A 20670-nucleotide genomic window follows, 5' to 3' on the forward strand; every position below is an offset into this window, starting at 1 on the left:
ACCCCACACCCTCCACTCCCCCTGGGTCACTGAGACCATCCCCTGCACTCCCCCCACACCCAGGTCACTGAGACCACCCTGAACCCCACCCCATTACTGCCCCAAATAATAGGCCAGTGAGCTTTATACCAGTGGTGGGGTTATGGGAGAAGATTCCAGGGACAGGATTTACTTTAATCTGCAAACGCATGGACAAGTGCGAGGTGTTGCATTTTGGAAAGTCAAACCAGGGTCGGACTTTCACAGTGAATGGTCAGGCCCTGGGGAGTGATGTGGAACAGAGGGACCTAGGAGTACAAGTACATGGTTCCCTGAAAATGGCATCACGTAGATGGTGGTGAAGAAGGCTTTTGGCAAGCTGGCCTTCATCAGTCAACGCACTGAGTATAGAAGCTGGGACATTATGTTGCAGTTGTACAGGACGTTGGTGAGGCCACACTTGGAGTGTTGTGTTCAGTTTTGTTCACCCTGTTATAGGAAGGATGTCATAAAGCTGGAAAGGATGCAGAGGAGATTTACGAAATTCAAGGACCTGAGTTATTGGGAGAGGTTGACCAGGCTAGGACTTTATTCCGTGGAGTGTAGGAGACTGAGAGGTGACCTTATAGAGGGGTATAAAATCATGTGGGGCCTAGATTGGATGAAAGCACACAGTCTTTATCCCAGAGAAAGGGAACCAAAAACTAAAGGGCTTAGGTTTGTGAGAGGGGAAGGATTTAAGAGGGACCTGAGGGACAACTTCTTCACGTAAATGGTGGTCACTATATGGAATGAGCTGCCAGAGTAAGTGGTTGAGGCAAGAACAATAACAACATTTAAAAGACACTTGGACAGGTACATGGATAGGAAAGGTTTAGAGGGATACAGGCCAAACACAGGCAAACAGGACTAGCTTAGATGAGCGCTTTGGTCAGCATGGACAAGTTGGGCCGAAGGGTCTGTTTACTTGCTGTAATACTCTATGACTCTATGACTTGTTAGGGACAGTCAGCATGGTTTTGTGCAGGTAAGTTCATGTCTTACAAACTTGATTGAGTTTTTTGAGGAGGTGACAGGTGATTGATGAGGGAGGGCAGTGGATGTTGACAATGTGGACTTTAGTAAAGCATTTGACATGGTCGCTCAGGGTAGGTTGATCAGGTAGATTGAGATGCCTGGCATCCATGGTGAGTTGACAAATTGGATACAGAATTGACCTCCCAGAGAAGACAAGGGTAGTGGTGGAGGTGTGTTATTCTGATTGGAGGTCTGTGACCAGTGGTGTTCTTTAAGGATGTATTTAAATGAGTTGGATGAAAGTGTAGGTGGTCTGATTAGTAAGTTTGCAGATGACATAAAAATGAATAGTGAGGAAGGTTGTCAAAGGATACAGCAGGGTACAGACCAGTTGGAAATGTGGGCAGAGAAATGGCAGATGGAGTTCAATCCAGGCAAGTGTAAGCTGTTGCACTTTGGGAGGTCAAATGGAAGGGGAAAGTCTACAGTAAATGGCAGGACCCTTAGGAGTATTGATGTAGAGGGGACCAAGTCCATAGCTCCCTGAAAGTGGCAACACAAGTGGTGAAGAAGGCGTACGGCACGCTTGCCTTTATCAGTCGGGGCATTGGATATAAAAGTCAGCAAGTCATGTTGCAGCTGTATAAAACTTTGGTTAGGCCACATTTGCAGTTCTGTTTGCCGTGTTACAGGAAGGATGTGGAGGCCTTGGAGAGGGTTCAGGAGAGGTTCACAGGATGCTGCCTGGATTAGAGGGCATGAGCTATAAGGAGAGGTTGGACAAACTTGGGTTGTTTTCTCTGGCGTGACAGAGGCTGAGGGAAGATCTGATAGAGGTTTGTAAAATGATGAGAGGTGTAAGTAGTCAGTATGCGATTGTCAAGTACTAGAGGGCATGGCTTTAAGGTGAGGGGCAGAAAATTTGATGGAGTTTTGCGGGTCAAGTTTTTTGAACAGAGGGAGGTAGGTACCTGGAACGGGCTGCCAGGGGAGGTGGTGGAAGCAGGTACAACAACAAAGTATAAGAGGCATTTAGACAGACACGTGAACAGGCAGGGGACGGAGGGAGATGGACAATGTGCAGACAGATGGGGTTAGTTTAGATTGAGCCAAGGGCCTGTTCCTGTGCTGCACTGTTCTGTGTTCACTAGGGTAGGTTTTAAGGAGAAGTGTAAATTGAGAGAAGGAAGCAGAGAGGTTTTGGGAGGAACTGCAGCGTTTGGGACCCAAGCTGCAGAGGTACAGCAGCATGTGAGGGAGCAGCACCGCAGCAGGACGGCACAGCAAAGGTTGAAGCAGCGATTTGTTTTCCTTCATTCACAGGATATGTGGGTAGCCACATACAGCTGGCGTTTGTCGGTCACACCCAGGAGCCTTGAGCCCATCCTGGTGAGTGACTTCCTCACACCTGCAGTCCTTGTGGTGCAGGTCCTTCCACCTTCCTGTTACAGAGCGATACAGCATGGAAGCAGGTCCTTTGCATCTTCCCGTAACAATGAAGCAGGAGTGATGTGCTTCTGTGAGGATGGTGTATGACTTGGAACAGATGCTCTTGGACCTGCTATCCTGTGTCGGTGAATTCGGTGTCCTGATAGTCAGAGAACTGCCCATTTTGCTGCTGCCTTTGCTGCATGACCCTGCAGAGCCCTCGCTGGTTACAGCAGTGACAGGTTGGGAGTCCTCGCTGGTTACAGCAATGACTGCAGGTTGGGGATACCTCATGGTGCAGAGCCCTCGCTGGTTACAGCAGTGACTGTAGGTTGGGGATACCTCATGGTGCAGAGCCCTCGCTGGTTACAGCAGTGACAGGTTGGGGAATACCTCATGGTGCAGAGCCCTCACTGGTTACAACAGTGATTGCAGCTTGGGGATACCTCATGGTGCAGAGTCCCCGCTGGTTACAGCAGTGACTGCAGGTTGGGGATACCTCATGGTGCAGAGCCCTCGCTGGTCACAGCAGTGACAGGTTGGGGATACCTCATGGTGCAGAGCCCTCGCTGGTTACAGCAGTGACAGCTTGGGGATACCTCATGGTGCAGAGCCCTCGCTGGTTACAGCAGTGACAGGTTGGGGATACCTCATGGTGCAGAGCCCTCACTGGTTACAGCAGTGACAGGTTGGGCATACGTCATGGTGCATAGCCCTGACTTTACAAGGTGTTTTTGAAATGCAGCTTATTAGCTGCAACCTTTTGGGGGAAGAGTTTTTCAGCACACTGTGTTGTGTTTCATGGTGTAAAGCTCTAGGTTCTCACGGGCTGCAGTTCACATCTGTCGGAAGGTTGTGGGAAAACTCGGATTTCACTGACAGTTTGACTCTTCGTGCTCTGTCAGTCATTCAAAATCAGGAACAAAGCCAGTAATGTGATTCACCTCACAGCGTTTGTGTCCCAGTGACTTGTCTGCTCTGACTTTGTAAGTAATCTGCATAATTTTCAAACCCTGAATGTGGCTTGTGTCCCCACAGAGTGACTGATACCATTTTGAAAATTGGTTCGGAAAAACAGTTTCTGGTTAATCATGGCTGTTTCAAATATAGAAATCATTTGATTTCAGGATACAGCCTGTGATTCTTTCTGTGTACCCAGTGGTGGCTCATCTGTCCCTCAACAACAAGGCCTGGAGTGAGGTTCAACTGCATCGTCCTGGCCACACTGGTAACACACTGCCAACTCTCCACCTGAAAATCTGGAGATGCCTTTTAAATTATTGCTCAGAGATGGGAAGACCAGATTGAGGTGGTCAGCACCTTATTCTGTGTTCAAGGGCAGGTACCAATGCAAATCATGGCTGTTGTTACAAAGAGAGGTGGCACCTTTTTCAGTTTGACGCCAGGACCATTGTTACTGAGCACAGCGACAAGGCGAAGCTTCTTTAATGCTGTTTTACAATGTTTGTTAACCTGAGCATCAGAAACGCAAGCCCTACTGAATCACTGTGACGTTTCCATTTCCAACATCAATTGTCCTTGTGTCCTATTTGAACAAGACTGCCAACTAGTGCTGAATTATGAGCAGCATTGTGCTGTTGATCGAGGTGCAAACAAATCAGAGCTTAGACTTCCCGACTCATCTCATTAATGCTGCTGCAGTAGATCAATGCCGGGCTCTGATCTGTCAGTCTGTACTCCGAGAGGAGACCAGGAACCTGTTGTACCACATGTCCCCCAAGTCCCTTCAGTACAGCAAATATTTTGGGCTGAGAAGCATTTCTTGAAGGCAGTCATAGCCCATCATTTGATATTTCAATATCACCTTTCTTGTCTGAAGTACGTTTCAAAGGGCACCTTTATATTTGCTTATCGAACTCCTATTAATCCACTCCTTGGAGATCTCTTGTGTTGGCTTAATGTCATGAGCCTTTGCCAGACTAAAATGTAAACTGATATGTCATCCAGCAAAGAAACCCACTACAACATCACATCTTGGATACACTGCTATGTTCAAAACGCAGAGATGGGAGTGCGATGTTTCAGTTGTACTGGCTGGCTCAGGCCCGCTCTGAGCAGTGAGAAGACTGATTCAATTCCATCCAGAACTAGCAATTGGAGCTGCACCTTAAAGGGGGAGCCTGAAGTCCTAGTAGAAGCTCTTCAATTAGTCTAATTAGTCTAATTCTAACTTAACCTAAAGGTCATTCGTCTAGGGGAAGGGGTAAGAGGTTTGGAGGGGATCTGGGGAAGAATTTTTTCATCCAGAGAGCGGTTGGAATCTGGAACTCGAGGCCTGAGTGGCTGGTGGAGACTGGTACACTCTCAATAGTTTAACAAGTATTTGGAGGTTGCCAAGGCACAGAAGGGTATGGGCCAAGTGCTGGTAGGTGGGATCAGTATAGACAGCATATACATGGTGGGCTGAAGGCCAGAAGCGTGGCAACACTTGTGGGCTGCCCCCAGAACACACTACACAAAAGATGCATTTCACTGTGTTTTGATGTACATGTGACTATTAAAGAAATCTTATCTAGTTATGCCTTTACCCCCTAGCCTTCAATCTTTGCTCTGGAACTATTTATTCAAATTCCTTTAATTAGGTTCCACATCCTTGCCAGCAATTTGAGGATTGCTGAGAATTGGTAAATGGTGTTCAATTCAGATAAGTGCAAAGTATCACATTCTGGGTAGTTAAACCAGGGTAGGACTTGTACAGTGAACAGCAGGGCCCTGGGGAGTGTTGTGGAACAGAGGGACCTTGGAGTACGAGTACATAGTTCGCTGAAAGTGGCATCACAGGTAGACAGGTGGTGAAGGTGGCTTTTGGTACGCTGGCCTTCCATTAATCAGGACATTGAGTACAGAAGTTGGGACATTATGTTGCAGTTGTACATGACGGTGAGACTGCAATTGGAGTAGTGTGTTCAGTTCTGGCCACCCTGTTATAAGAAAGACTACATTAAACTGGAGATCTATGTTGCCAGGACTCGAGGGCCTGAGATAGGGAGAGATTGGGGAGACTAGGACTTTATTCCTTGGAACGTAGGAAATTGAGGGGTGACCTTATACGGGTGTATGAAATCGTGAGGGGTGTATTGGTATTAGTATAGATAGGGTGAATGCACAGTCTTTTTCCCAGGGAAGGGGAACTAAAAAACTAGAGGGGATTGCTTTAAGGTGAGAGGTGAAAGATTGAAAAGGAACCTGAGGGGCAACTTCTTCACCGAGGGTAGTTGGCATATGGAATGAGCTGCCAGAGGAAGTGGTTGAGGCAGGTTCAATAACAACATTCAACAGACATTTAGATAAGTAAATGGTAGGAGGGGTTCGGAGGGGCATGGGCCAAACATGGGCTAATGGGACTAGCTGGGTGGGCACCATGGTTGGCATAGACAGGTTGGGCCGAAGTGTCTGTTTCCATGCTGTATTACTCTGAGTCTATGACAGTACATTCCAGATCACAGCTTCTGGCATCCAAAATGTTGCCTTTACAGTCAGAGTTACTTCTGATGTAGTTGTAGTTTTATTGCAGCAAATCTGAACTCGGCGAAGTCCCAAAAGCAACAACAGGCAAATGCTATTTAGTGCTAAGCTTGCAGTGGCTGAGCCTGCAGTGGCTGAGCCAGCGGTGGCTGAGCCAGCAGAAGTATCGAGCACTGGAGGGGGTGGTTTTCAGAAGCAGCGGGTCGCTCAGCATTCTGTTGGAGAGGCAGGGCACTGACTGGAGTTGCAGCATGCAGTTGCTTGTAGGACAGAGGTTGGGTCGCTCATAGGACTGGTATCTAAAGGTCAGACACAGCAGCAACTTTCCCAATAAAGACAGGTTACTTTCTCCAGGTGAATGCGGTGTGGAGGGCAGTTACCGATCCCAGCACATTTATAAACAATGGGCTGAGCCATGTTGCAGTGTCTTTTACCGATCCCGGTCCTTTATCAAAAGTGAATGTCGTCTCTGGGGCCTCGACAAGAAGACCTTTGGCATTTCCTGCTGTGTTTGCGCCACTCACCAGGTGACACTTTTGCCACTCAAGAGTACAAGGGAAGGAATGGTTCAGGCCCAGGATCTGAGCTCCCCTGAGGCTGAGACTTCAGATTCATTCACTGGGTTTTGTCTCAGCTCCTCCACTTCCCGACCAACTATTGTCTTCTTTAATTAAGCTGCTTCTGTACAATGATTCACCTTGACTCTTATTTTGTGAGGGTGAAGTAGTGGCTTGTATCAAAGTATCCCCACTGGACCTTATGACTTCTGTAACACTTTTTGTCATAAATGAATTAAATCTGTAAAGGTGCACAAAATGATTTTGTTTTGACTGTCAGGTCAGGGAAAGAATGATAAATGCTGGAGCAACAAGATCTTCTGTAAAGTGGCAGGGGGTGAAAAGAATTAAACATACATTGCAAGGAATTGCACATGCTGTCTTGTCGCTGTGGGAACTGGAATCCTTTGTAGAGTGAGGAATCAGTGGTTTTGTGCCTGATGCGGTACTGGTTTCTGGTGTGAAATATCTGGTGTATCACAGTCCAGCTAGTGACACGTAACTGCCCTGAGTGTGAAAAGCCAGAGAAGGATTTCAGTTGCCACACAAGTTCATACATATGTCCACTGCTGGTCCACTGGGGTTGCTTTGACTGCCCCTCCCAAATGATACAGGGTTGGGTGCCGCACTGGGCAATTCTGGGAGCCTTCCACATCCTTCTGCCTGGATCCACACACCAGCCATTCGAGTAGGAATGGCAGATTTCCTTCCTTGCACGGTACAAGGGAAAGAGCTGGGTTTACCACAGACCTGTAGTTTTTACAGTGAGTAACAGAAACTACAGAGGCAGGAGAGATGAGCTGGCCAGAGGTGATTGGAAAGGGGCCTGAGCAGGGAAGACAGTGGAGCAGCAGCAGCTTCTGGGAGTAGTTCAGGACACAGCAGAATTCCATCCCAAGGAAGAAGAATCACACTAAGGGGAGGACAAGGCAACCATGGCTGACAAGGGAATCAGGGACTGCATAACAGCAGAAGAGAAGGCATACAATGTGGCAAAGATTAGTGGGAAGCCAGAGGATTGGGAAGCCTTTGAAAGCCAACAGGTGACAACTATAAAAGTGTAAGGGAGGAGAAGATGAAATACAGGGGTAAGCTAGTCAATAATATAAAAGAAAATTCCAAAAGTTTTTTTTAAAGATACCTAAAGGGTACAGGGGGTTAGAGTGAACATTAGACTGCTGGAAAATGACACTGAACAAGTAGTGGTGGGGAACAAGGAAATGGCAGAGGAGCTAGCAAAGTATTTTGCATCAATCTTCACAGTGGGAGACGCCAGTAATATGCTGCAAATTCAAGAGAGTCAGGGGGCAGTGGTGAGTGCAGTGGCCTTTACTGAGAAGGTGCTGGGGAAGCTGAAAGGTCTGAAGGTGGATAAGTCACCTGGACCAGATGGACTACACTCCAGGATTCTGAAGGAGGCAGCTGAAGAGATTGTGGGGACATTAGTAGTGATCTTTCAATAATTACTGGAGTCAGGGAGGGTCCCCAAGGACTGGAAAGTTGCAAATGTGACACTGCTGTTTAAGGGAGGGAGGCAAAAGACAGGAAATTATAGGTCAGTTCACCTGACCTCAGTGGTTGGTAAGGTTTTAGAGTCCATTATTAAGGATGAAGCTTCAGAGTACCTGGAAGTACATGATAAAATAGAGCAAAGTCAGTATGGTTTTGTTAATGGGAGATCTTGCCTGACAAATCTGTTTAGAATTCTTTGAGGTGGTATCAAGCAGGTTAGACAAAAGACGTCAGTGGATGTTATTTACTTGGATTTTCAGAAGGCCTTTGACAAGGTGCAGCACATCAGGCTGCTAAACAAGACGAGACCACAGTGTTAGAGGCAAGGTACCTTTGCCCACTTTCCCAGTTGATCATGATCCTGTTGTAACCTTAGACAGGATTCTTCACTGTACCACCAATTCTGGCATCATCTGCAAATTTATTAACCATGCCACCTTCATTCTCATCCAAATCATTAATGTAAATAACAAACAGAGGACCCAGCACCGATCCCTGCAGCACACCACTGGTCACAGGCCTCCAGTCTGAAAAACTACCCTCTACCACCTTCTGCCTCCTGAGCCAATTTTATATCCAATTGGCTGTCTCACCCTGGATCCCATGTGATCTAACCTTCTAGACCAGCTGACCATACAGGACCTTGTCAAAGGCCTTGCAAAAGTCCACGTGGACAACATCTACCACCCTGCCCTCATCATCCTCTTGGTCACCTCTTCAAATAACCCAATCAAATTTGAGGGACACGATTTTCCACACAAAGCCATGCTGACTGTCCCTAATCAGTCCATGCCTTCCCAAATGCTGGTAGATCCCATCTCAGAATCCCCTCCAGTAACTTTCCCACCACTGATGTCAGGCTCACCAGCCTGTAGTTCCCTGCATGGTCATTGTTGCCTTCCTTAAGGATCACCATTAGTCACTCTCACGATGCAGCACGAGGCCATTCAGCTCATTGTTTCACTGCCAGTTGGAAGAGTTTTCTGGTTCATCACTACCCTGTGCATTCACCAAATACTCACCATAACATCCCAACTCTGTACTCAATACTTTGATTTATAAATGCCATTTTTAGAACCCTGTCTACCTATGGCACCACTTTCAGGGAATTATGTATCTGAACTCCCAGATCCCTTTGTTCCTCTGCACTCCTCAGTGCCCTACCATTTACTGTGTATGTCCTCCCTTGATTTGTCCTTCCAAAATGCAATACCTCACATCTGTATTAAATTCCATCTGTCATTTTCTGGCCCATTCTTCCAGTTGGTTCAGATCTCTCTGCAAGCTTTGAAAGCCTTCCTCACTGTCCACAACACCTCCAATCTTAGTGTCATCAGCAAACTTGCTGATCCAATTTACCACATCTAGATCATTGATATAGACAACAAACAACAATGGTCCCAGCACAGATCCCTGAGGCACACCACTAGTCACAGGCCTCCAGTCTGAGAAACAATCATCCACTACCACTGTCTTCTCCCACACAGCCAATTGCGAATCCAGTTTACAACTTTTCCATGGATACCTAGTGTCTGAACCTTCTGAGCTAACCTCCCATGTGGGACCTTGTCAGGGCCTTAAAGTCCATGTAGATAACATCCACTGCCTTTCCTTCATCTACTTTCTTGGTAACTTCCTTGAAAAACTCTACAAGATTCATTAAACATGATCTACCATGCACAAAGCCATGCTGACTATCCTTAATCAGCCCTTGGCTGTCCAAATACCTGATCTCTCAGAACACCTTCCAATAATTTACCTACTACTGATGTCAGGCTCATCAGCCTGTAATTACCTGGTTTACTTTTAGATCCTTTAATAAAGCATGGAACAACGAGCTACCTTCCAGTCCTCCAGCACTGCACCTGTGGCTAAGGACATTTTAAATATAGAAAAATACAGGCCCTTCAGCCCACCATGTTGTGCCACCCTTCAAACCACTCAAGACTATCTAACCTCTTCTACCAACATATCCCTCTATCTTAAATTCCTCCATATGCTTATCTAACAATCTCTTGAACTTGTCCAAGATATCAGCCTCTACCACCACCCCAGGCAGCGCATTCCATGCACCAACCACTCTAGGTGAAAAACCTCCCTCTGATATCTCCCTTGAACTTCCCACCCATTACCTTAAAGCCATGTCCTCTTGTATTGAGCATTGGTGCCCTGGGAAAGAATTGCTGGCTGTCCACTATCTATTCCTCTTAATATTTTGTATACCTCTATCATGTCTCCCCTCATCCTCCTCTCCAATGAGAACAGCCCTAGCTCCTTTAGTCTCTCCTCATAATCCATTACTCTAATTCAGGCAGCATTCTGGTAAATGTCCTCTGCACCCTTTCCAACACCTCCATATCCTTCCTATATGGAGGCGACCAGAACTGGACACAGTACTCCAAGTGTGGCCTAACCAGAGTTGTGTAAAGCTGCATCATCACTTCGCAGCTCTTAAACTCAATCCCCCGCCTTATGAAAGCTAACATCCCATAAGCTTTAACTATCCTATCTACCTGCGAGATGACTTTCAGTGATCTGTGGATATGAACCCCCAGATCCCTTTGCTCCTCTACACTGTCCAGAATCATGCCATTTACCTTGTACTCCACCTTGGAGTTCATCCTTCCAAAGTGTACCACCTCACACTTCTCTGGATTGAACTCCATCTGCCACTTGTCAGCCTAGCTCTGCATCCTATCAATATCCCTCTGCAAGCTTCAACAGCCCTCCACACTACCCACAACACCACCGATCTTTATGTCATCTGCAAACTTGCTAACCCAGCCTTCCACCCCCTCATCTAGGTCATTAATAAATATCACAAAAAGTAGAAGTCCTAGAACTGATCCCTGTGGGACATCACTAGTCACAGCCCTCCAATCCAAATGCACTCCCTCCACCACAACCCTCTGCTTTCTACAGGCAAGCCAATTCTGAATCCACACGGCCAAGCCTCCTTGGATCCCTTGCCTTCTGAAGAAGCCTACCATGTGGAACTTTATCAAAGGCCTTAAGAAAATCCATGTAGACCACATCCACTGCTCTACCCTCAATCTTCCTGGTCACCACCTCAAAGATCTGCCAGGGCCCCTGCAATTTCTACACTAGTCTCTCTCAAGGTCTGAGGAAATATCATGTCAGGCCCTGGGGATTTATCTACCTTTATTTACTAAGGCAGCAAGCACCTCCTCCTCTTTAATCTCTATATGTTCCATGACACTATTGCTTGTTACCCTTCCTTCCATATCCACGATGCCAGTTTCCTGAGTAAATACTGATGCAAAAAAGCTGTTTAAGATCTTCCCCATCTCCTGAGGCTCCACACATATGACCACTCTGACCTTCTAGGGGAAGAATTTTGTCCTTTACCATCCTTTTACTCTTAATATACTTGTAGAAATCCTTGGGTTTACCCTCACATTGTCTGCCAGAGCAACCTCATGTCTTCTTTTTGCTTTCCTGATTTCCTTTTTTAGTATTTTCCTCATTTTTTTCTACTCTTCAAGTACCTCATTTGTTCCTAGTTGCCTATACCTGCTATACACCTCTCTTCCTTAACCAGATCACCAATATCCCTTGAAAACCAAGGTTCCCTATGCTTGTTAGCTTTGCCTTTAATCCTGGCAGGAACATGCAAACTGCACTCTCAAAATTTCACCTTTGAAGGCCTTCTACTTACTGAGCACATCCTTGCCAGAAAACAACTTATCCCAATCCACTCTTCCTAGATCCTCATTTCCACAAAATTGGCCTTTCTCCAATTTAGAACCTCAACTCAAGGACCAGACCTGTCCTTATCCATAAGGAACATGAAACTAATGACATTATGGTCACTGGACCCAAAATGCTCACCTATACATACTTCTGTCACCTGACCTGCCTGGTTCCCCAATAGGAGATCAAGTATTGCATTCTCTCATTGGTACCTCTATATATTGATTTAGAAAACTTTCCTGAACACATGACAAATTCCAAGCCATCCAGCCCTTTCACAGTGTGGGAGTCCCAGTCAATATGTGGAAAGTTAAGACCCCCTACTATTACAACTTTGTTTCTCACATCGGTCTATCTCACTACAGATTTGCTCCTCCAATTCTGACTATTGGGCAGTCTATAATACAACCCTATTAGTGTGGCCACACCTTTCCCGTTCCTCAGCTCCACCCATATGGCCTCAGTAGACGAGCCCTCCGGGCTGTCCTGTCTATGCACAGCTGTGATATTTTCCCTGACCAGTAATGCCACTCCTCCCCCTTTCATCCCTCCCCCTCTATCACGTCTGAAACAACAGAACCCCAGAACATTAAGCTGCCAGTCCTGTCCCTCCTGCATCAAAGTCTCACTCATAGCAATAATGTCATAATCCCACGTGCCAATCCACACCCTAAGCTCATCTGCCTTACCTACAACACTTCGTGCATTGAAATAGATGCACCTGAGAACATTTCTATCATGTACAAACCTTTGATTTCTGTCTATACCTGCAGTCCTCACATGACCTTTTTCATCCTCTACCTCACTATCTGCTCTAACACTCTGGTTCCCCTCCCCCTGTAGATCTAGTTTAAACCCCCCCGGAGCAGCACTAGCAAACTTACCCACAAGAATGTTAGTCTCCCTCCAGTTCAGGTGCAAACCATCCCATTGGAACAGGTCCCACCTTCCCTGGAAGGAAACCCAATTGTCTAGAAACATGAAGCCCTCCCTCCTGCACCATCTCCTTAGCCACATATTTAGCTGCATTATCTTACTATTTTGAGCATCACTAGCACATGGAACAGTAGCAATCCTGAGATTACAACCTTGGAGGTCCTGTCCTTCAACTTTGTACCTAACTCTGTACTCTTTGCAGGACCTCCTCCTCCTTATCCACATCATTGGTCCCTACATGAACCATGACATCTGGCTGCTCACTCTCCCTCCTGAGAATATCAGGAACTCAACCTGAGATATCACAGACCCTGGCACCAGGGAGGCAACAGACCATCCGGGGTTCTCAATCTCTCCCACAGAACCTCCTGTCTGTCCCCCTAACTATCAAATCCCCTATCACTACTGTTTTTCTCTTTCCTTTCTGAGCTGAGGGTCTAGTCTCAGTGTCAGAGACACAACCACTACAACTTGTCCCTAGTAGGTCATCCCCACCAGCAGTATCCAAAACAGTATACTTATTGTTGGCAGGAACAGCCACAGGGGTGGTCTGCTCTTTCAGTCTATACCTCTTCCCTCTCTTGATACTGACCCAGCTACTTACCTCATGACTTTTAGGGGTGACCATCTCCCTGATACTCCTGTCTATTTCTGCCTCACAAATGCTCCAAAGTTCATCCTACTCCAGTTCTCTAACTCAGTTTGTCAGGAACTGCAATTGGATGCACCTTTTACAGGTGGTGTCATCAGGAACAAGTGTTCTGTCCCTGACTTCCCACATACAGAGCACTCAACTGTCCTAACTGCTGCCTTCAGTACCTCTTCCTATGTGAATTCCAGCCCCCAGCCACTCACACACTGACCACTCTGCTTCAGTTATCCCTCCTTATATTTGTCCTTGCCAATTACCTCAGGTACACACTCCCTCTGATCAACCACTCAACACTCTGTTTAACCCTTCAGTTGCCCTCCACATTAAACTTTTTAAGGCTTAGTTTTTAATAGCGTTGTAAGTTATTAGGGTTAGTGTTTTTATAAGGTACTTTTATAAGGGTTGTAAAAGTTTTAAGTGGTAGAGTGGGGGCTGGACTGCGCAGGCGCAGCACGGGCAGTTTAAAAAGCCAACAACCATATCCAGCGGGCAGCGTCGGAGCGGGCAGTGGAGTGAGTGGGAGCAGAGTGTTCTGGGCTTTGGCTCAAGGGGCTTCGGCGTAAAGGAGCAAGGAAAGGTAGGTGACTTGAGTTAAGGAAGGGGTATGAATGCGGTTTCCTGTACTCAGTGTCAGATGTGGGAGTTCCTGGAGTCTCCCTGCCTCCGGGAGGGCTACATCTGCATCCGGTGTGTCGAGCTGCAGCTCCTGACGGACCGTGTTAGGGAACTGGAGAGGCAGCTCGATGACCTTCGTCCGGTCAGGGAGAGTGAGGAGGTGATAGAGAGGAGTTATAGGCAGGTGGTCACACCGGGGCCATCGGAATCACGCAATTGGGTCACAGTCAGGAGGGGGAAGGGGAAGAGTCAGGTACTAGAGAGTACCCCTGTGGCTGTACCCCTTGACAATAAGTACTCCTGCTTGAGTACTGTTGGGAGAGACAGCCTACCTGGGGGAAGCAACAGTGGCAGTGTCTCTGGCACAGAGCCCGGCCCTGTGGCTCAGATGGGTAGGGAAGGAGAGAGGAGGGCACTAGTGATAGAGGAGTCTATAGTTAGCCAGGCAGACAAGCGATTCTGTGGATGCAGGAAAGAAACTCGGAAGGTAGTTTGCCTCCCAGGTGCCAGGGTCCGGGATGTTTCTGATCACGTCCAAGATATCCTGAAGGGGGAGGGAGAGCAGCCAGAGGTCGTGGTACATATTGGTACCACCAACGTAGATAGGGAAAGGAATGAGGTCCTGAAAAGAGACTATAGAGAATTAGGAAGGAAGTTGAGAAGCAGGATCTCAAAGGTAGTAATTTCCAGATTACTGCCTGTGCTAAGCGACAGTGGGTATAGGAACAGAATGAGGAGGAGGTTAAATGCGTGGTTGAGGGATTAGAGTAAGGAGCAGGGATTCAGTTTTCTGGATCATTGGGGCCTTTTTTGGGGCAGGTATGACCGGTTCAAAGAGGACAGGTTGCACTTGAATCCCAGGGGGACCAATATCCTGGCGGGGAGGTTTGCTAAGGCTACTGGGGAGAGTTTAAACTAGAATTGTTGGGGGGTGGGATCCATACTGGAGAGACTGGGGAAGTGGTGTCTGGCTCTCAAATAGAGGAGGCTAGGAGTAAGTACCATAGGCAGGTGATAGAGAAGGGACGTGTTCAGACAGGCTTGAGATGTGTCTATTTTAATGCAAGGAGTGTTGTGAACAAGGCGGATGAGCTTAGAGCTTGGATTGATACTTGGAGCTATGATGTGGTGGCCATTACGGAGACTTGGATGATTCTGGGGCTGGAATGGTTGATTCGAGTGCCGGGTTTTAGATGTTTCAGGAAGGACAGGGAGGGAGGCAAGAGAGGTGGGGGAGTGGCACTGTTGATCAGAGATAGTGTCACAGCTGCGGAAAAGGTGGACGTCGTGGAGGGATTGTCTACGGAGTCTCTGTGGGTGGAGGTTAGGAACAGGAAGGGGTCGATAACTTCGCTGGGTGTTTTTTATAGGCCGCCTAATAGTGACAGGGTTATTGAGGAGCAGATAGGGAAGGAGATCCTAGAAAGGTGTGAGAATAACAGAGTTGTTGTGATGGGGGATTTTAATTTCCCAAACATCGATTGGCATCTCCAGACAGTGAGAGGTATAGATAGGGTGGAGTTTGTTAGGTGTGTTCAGGAAGGGTTCTTGACACAGTATGTAGATAGACCTACAAGAGGAGAGGCTGTTCCTTGATTTGATATTGGGAAATGAACCTGGTCAGGTGTCAGATCTCTCGGTGGGCGAACATTTTGGTGATAGTGATCATAATTCTATCTCCTTTACGTTAGCACTGGAGAGGGTTAGGAACAGACAGGCTAGAAAGGTGTTTACTTGGAGTAAAGGGAATTATGAGGCTCTCAGGCAGGAAATTGGAAGATTAAATTGGGAACAGATGTTCTGTGGGAAAAGTACGGAAGATATGTGGCAAATATTCAGGGGGTATTTGTGTGGAGCTCTGCATAGACATGTTCCGATGAGACAGGGGAATCATGATAGGATACAGGAACCGTGGTGTACGAAGGCCATAATAAATCTAGTCGAAAGGAAAAGAAAAGCATTCGAAAGGTACAGAGAGCTACGTAATGTTAGAGATCTGGAGGAGTACAAGGCTAAAAGGAAGGAACTTAAGAAAGAGATTAGGAGAGCCAGAAGGGGACATGAGAAGGCCCTGGCGGGCAGGATTAAGGAAAACCCCAAGGCATCCTACAAGTATGTGAAGAGTAAGAGGATGAGATGCGAAAGGATAGGGCCTATCAAGTGCAGCAGTGGGAAAGTGTGTATGGATCCGGAAGAAATAGCGGAGGTACTTAATGAATACTTTACGTCAGTATTCACCACAAAAAAAGATCTGGGGGATTGTAGTGGGGACTTGCAGCGGCCTGAAAAGCTTGAGCATGTAGATATTAGAAAAGAGGTGGTGCTGAAACTTTTGGAAAGGATCAAGTTAGATAAGTCGCCAGGACCGGATGAGATGTACCCCAGGTTGCTGTGGGAGGTGAGGGAGGAGATTGCAGAGCCTCTGACAATGATTTTGTGTCGTCGATGGAGACAGGAGATGTTCCGGAAGATTGGAGTGTTGCGGATGTTGTTCCCTTATTCAAGAAGAGGAGTAGGGATATCCCAGGAAATTATAGGCCAGTGAGTCTTACCTCAGTGGTTGGTAAGCTGATGGAGAACATCCTGAGAGGCAAGATTTATTTGGAGAGGTATAATATGATTAGGAATAGTCAGCATGGCTTTGTCAAGGGCAGGTCCTGTCTTACGAGCCTGATTGAATTTTTTGAGGATGTGACTAAGCAAGGCGTTTGATAAGGTACCCCATGCAAGGCTTATGGAGAAGGTGAGGAGACATGGGATCCAAGGGGACATTGCAGTGTGGATCCAGAACTGGCTGGCCCACAGAAGGCAAAGAGTGGTTGTTGAAGGGTCGTATTCTGAGTGGAGGTCGGTGACCAGTGGTGGACCTCAGGGATCTGTACTGGGACCCTTACTCTTTGTGATTTTTATAAATGACCTGGATGAGGAAGTGGAGGGGTGGGTGAGTAAGTTTGCAGATGACACGAAGGTTGGGGGTGTTGTGGATAGTTTGGAGGGCTGTCAGAGGTTACAGAGGGACATAGATAGGATGCAGAGTTGGGGTGAGAAGTGGCAGATGCAGTTCAACCCAGGTAAGTGTGAAGTGGTTCATTTTGGTAGGTCAAATATGTTGGCGGAATATAGTCTTAATGGTAGGACTCTTGGCAGTGTGGAGGATCAGAGGGATCTTGGGGTCTGAGTCCATAGGACACTCAAAGTGGCTGCGCAGGTTGACTCCGTGGTTGAGAAGGCATATGGTGTATTGTCCTTCATCAATCAGGGAATTGAATTTAGGAGCCGGGAGGTATTGTTGCAGCTATATAGGACCCTGGTCAGACCCCACTTGGAGTATTGTGCTCAGTTCTGGTCGCCTCACTACTGGAAAGATGTGGAAGCCCTAGAAAGGGTGCAGAGGAGATTTACAAGGATGCTGCCTGGAATGCGGAGCATGCCTTATGAAAGTAGGTTGAGGGAACTCGGCCTTTTCTCCTTAGAGAGATGGAGGATGAGGGGGGACCTGATAGAGGTGTATAAGATGATGAGAGGTATTGATAGGGTAGATAGTCAGAGGCTTTTCCCCAGGGCTGAATTGGTGGCCACAAGAGGACATAGATTTATGGTGCTGGGGAGTAGGTATAGAGGAGATGTCAGGACAATGTTATTTACTCAGAGAGTGGTGAGTGCATGGAATGGGCTACCGGAAACGGTGGTGGAGGCGGATACAATAGGGTCTTTCAAGAGACTGTTAGATAGGTACATGGAGCTGAGTAAAATAGAGGGCTATGGGTAAGCCCAGTAATTTCTAGGGTAGGGACATGTTCGGCACAGCTTTGTGGGCCAAAGGGCCTGAATTGTGCTGTAGTTTTTCTATGTTTCTATGTTTCTAAATACACTCACCGTACCTGAAAGGGAACTGTTGCTCCTACGGCTCCCAGGCTGCTTCTGTTAAAAATAAACCCTTACCCTAAACCTTTGTGTTCTCCATCAAAACCTGTTCTTGTGTGTGAAAACCTCCATCAAATCTCCTCCGCCTCTGTTACAGGAGAGTGAGCCTCAGCTTGTTGTACCTGCCCATACCCTCATCCCTCAGACCCTTTCTCTGCAGCCTCTGCAGCATCTTCCTGAAACACAGTGTCAGAGGTGAACACATCCCAGCTCAGGTTTAACGTGTTTGGGAAGGGTTTGCTGTAACCTTTCGTGCTGTGTATGAAGCCAGATGTATCACTCACCAAATGTTATCACTCACCAACTTTTATTGATGCACCATAGAAAGCATCCTATCTGGATGTATCACGGCTTGGTACGGCAACTGCTCTGCCCAGGACCACAAGAAACTGCAGAGAGTTGTGGACACAGCCCAGCGCATCACAGACACCAGCCTCCCTTCCTTGGACTCTGTCTTTACCTCTCGCTGCCTTGGTGTAGCAGCCAGCATAATCAAAGACCCCACCCACCCAGGTCATTCTCTCTTCTCTCCTCTCCCATCAGGTAGAAAATACAGGTGCCTGAGGGCACGTACCACCAGACTGAAGGACAGCTTCTACCCCACTGTGATAAGACTATTGAATGGTTCCTTTGTACGATGAGATGGACTCTGACCTCACGATCTACCCTGTTGTGACCTCGCACCTTATTGCACTGCACTTTCCCTGTAGCTGTGACACTTTGTGCTGTTATTGTTTTTACCTGTACTACATCAATGCACTCTGTACTAACTCAATGTAACTGCACTGTGTAATGAATTGACCTGTACGATCGGTATGCAAGACAAGTTTGTCAGCTCGGTACAAGTGACAATAATAAAGCAATACCAATACCAATGTTGCATCTGCTTTCTAAGCAGTCTCAGCACTTGTCCTGCACTTTGAGGGGTTTGTACATGTGAGACCTTCACCACCGCTCATCCTGCACTCTGGTCCTGAGTCCTGGTTTAAAACTGTTCTATTTGGCTTATATCACCTCTTCTAATTCTTCCTTCGAAAATGCATGACTTCACACTTCAGGGTATACACTGTTGGGATGTCAGTGCGGAGGCAGGGGATGTGGTTAAAATCCTCTCTGCCTGAGCAATTTACAAGTCTCAGTGTCGATGTGTTGCTGACAAAGGAACTGCTGTTATTTGTTGCAGCGCAGGCATCCTCATCCCCCGAGACCAAAGAGTGTAAGGATCTACGAAGCTCATGTCGGGATAGCTTCTCCTGAAGGAACTATCGCCACATACAAGAACTTCACACACAACGTGCTGGCCCGCATCAAGAATCTGGGTAAGATGCAGCAGAGAGCTGAGCCATTTCCCTGTCGCTCCATCGGTTTCAGCTTGGAATAGGACAGATGTCCACGTGGACTGGACGGATGAGGGAGAGACTGTCCAGTGAGGAAGCAGAGGTGGATGATAACAAGGGTAGAGTGCGTGGTTTGAAGTGTGGGAAGAAATTGAACGCAGGTTGGAGGCAGAGGGAGGTGTCTGATCAGTCCTAGGGCTCCACATCTCTGCAGAAGTAATGACGCCTGGTCCAATACCCTCCTGTCACAAGGGAATCAGAGCCTTGGCCCACCAGCAGCTGGAAACAATCCAGCTGAGAAGCATCACGTACCTGAGGGATGAAGCTTGGGAATTGCCAGCCAAGGAAAGGCTGTGCCCAGGGGTTTCAGGTGTAGCGACTTGGGTGTGAATGTAGGAGGGATGATCAGTAAGTTTAAGGATGACTTGAAAGTTCTACAGTAAATGGCAGGACCCTTAAGAGCATTGATGTACAGAGATATCTTGGGCTCCAAGTCCATGGCTCCCTGAAAGTGGCTGCACAAGTAGATAAGGTGGTGAAGAAGGCGTACAGCACGCTTTCCTTCATTGGTTGAGGCATTGAGTATAAAAGTTGGGAAATCACGTTGCACTTTGGTTAGGCCACATTTGGAACATTGTGTGCAATTCTGGTTGCCCCATTACAGGAAGGATGTGGAGGCTTTTGAGAGGGTGCCGAAGAGGTTCACCAGGATATTGCCCAGTTTAGAAAGTATTAGCAGTACGGAGAGGTTGGACAAACTTGGGTTGCTTTCTCTGGAGAGTTGGAGGCTGAGGAGAGAGCTGATAGAAGTGTACAAAATATGAGAGGCATCGATAGAGTAGGTGGTGAGAGTCTGTTTCCCAGGGTGGAAATGTGAAATACTGGAGTGTGTAGGTTCAAGCTGTGAGGGGGAAAGTCTGAAGGAGATTTGTGAGACAAGTTTTTTACACAGAGAGCAGTGGGTGCCCAGAACACACTGCCGGGGAGGTGGTAAAACAGCTACAACAGCAACATCAAGAGGCATTTAGACAGACACATGAACAGGCCGGGACTGGAGGGATACGGACCGTGTGCAGGCAGATAGGGTTAGTTTAATGTGACATCACGGTCAACACAGACATGGTGGGCCGAAGGGCCTGTTCCTGTGCTGTACTGTCCCATTTCTTGGTGGTGTTGTGGATAGCGAGGAAGGTTGTCTAAGGCTACAGCAGGACATAGATCAGATGAAAAGTTGGGCGGAGTGTTGTCTGATGGAACTTAATCACGACAAATGTGAGGTGATGCATTTTAGGAATTCAAACAGGGGTCAGACATATACAGTAAACGGTAGGGCGCTGAGGAATGTTGGGGAACAGAGAGACCTTAGGGTTCGAGTCCATTGTTTCCTGAAAGAGGCAACAAAGCGGATAGGGTGGTGAAGAAGGCATGTGGCACACTTGCCTTATAGGTCAGGGCATGGAATATAAAAGTTAGGATGTTAAGCTGCATACAAAACACTGGTTAGGCTGCACAG

The 20670-nt window shown here is 47.2% G+C and overlaps 1 protein-coding gene across 4 annotated transcripts in view; it reads left to right on the forward strand.

Moving 5' to 3' along the window:
• gbe1b (glucan (1,4-alpha-), branching enzyme 1b) overlaps window positions 1-20670 on the forward strand; it is a 394510-nt gene that overhangs the window by 222325 nt on the left and 151515 nt on the right. For all 4 annotated transcript variants that reach the window (XM_052014127.1, XM_052014129.1, XM_052014128.1 and 1 more), the window contains exon 5: window positions 19004-19139. In XM_052014127.1, coding sequence (XP_051870087.1) covers window positions 19004-19139 — 136 coding nt within the window. The remainder of the gene's footprint in view (window positions 1-19003; window positions 19140-20670) is intronic.

This window comes from Pristis pectinata, chromosome 4, assembly GCF_009764475.1.
Source record: "Pristis pectinata isolate sPriPec2 chromosome 4, sPriPec2.1.pri, whole genome shotgun sequence".
In the NCBI taxonomy this organism is placed as follows: Eukaryota; Metazoa; Chordata; class Chondrichthyes; order Rhinopristiformes; family Pristidae; genus Pristis; species Pristis pectinata.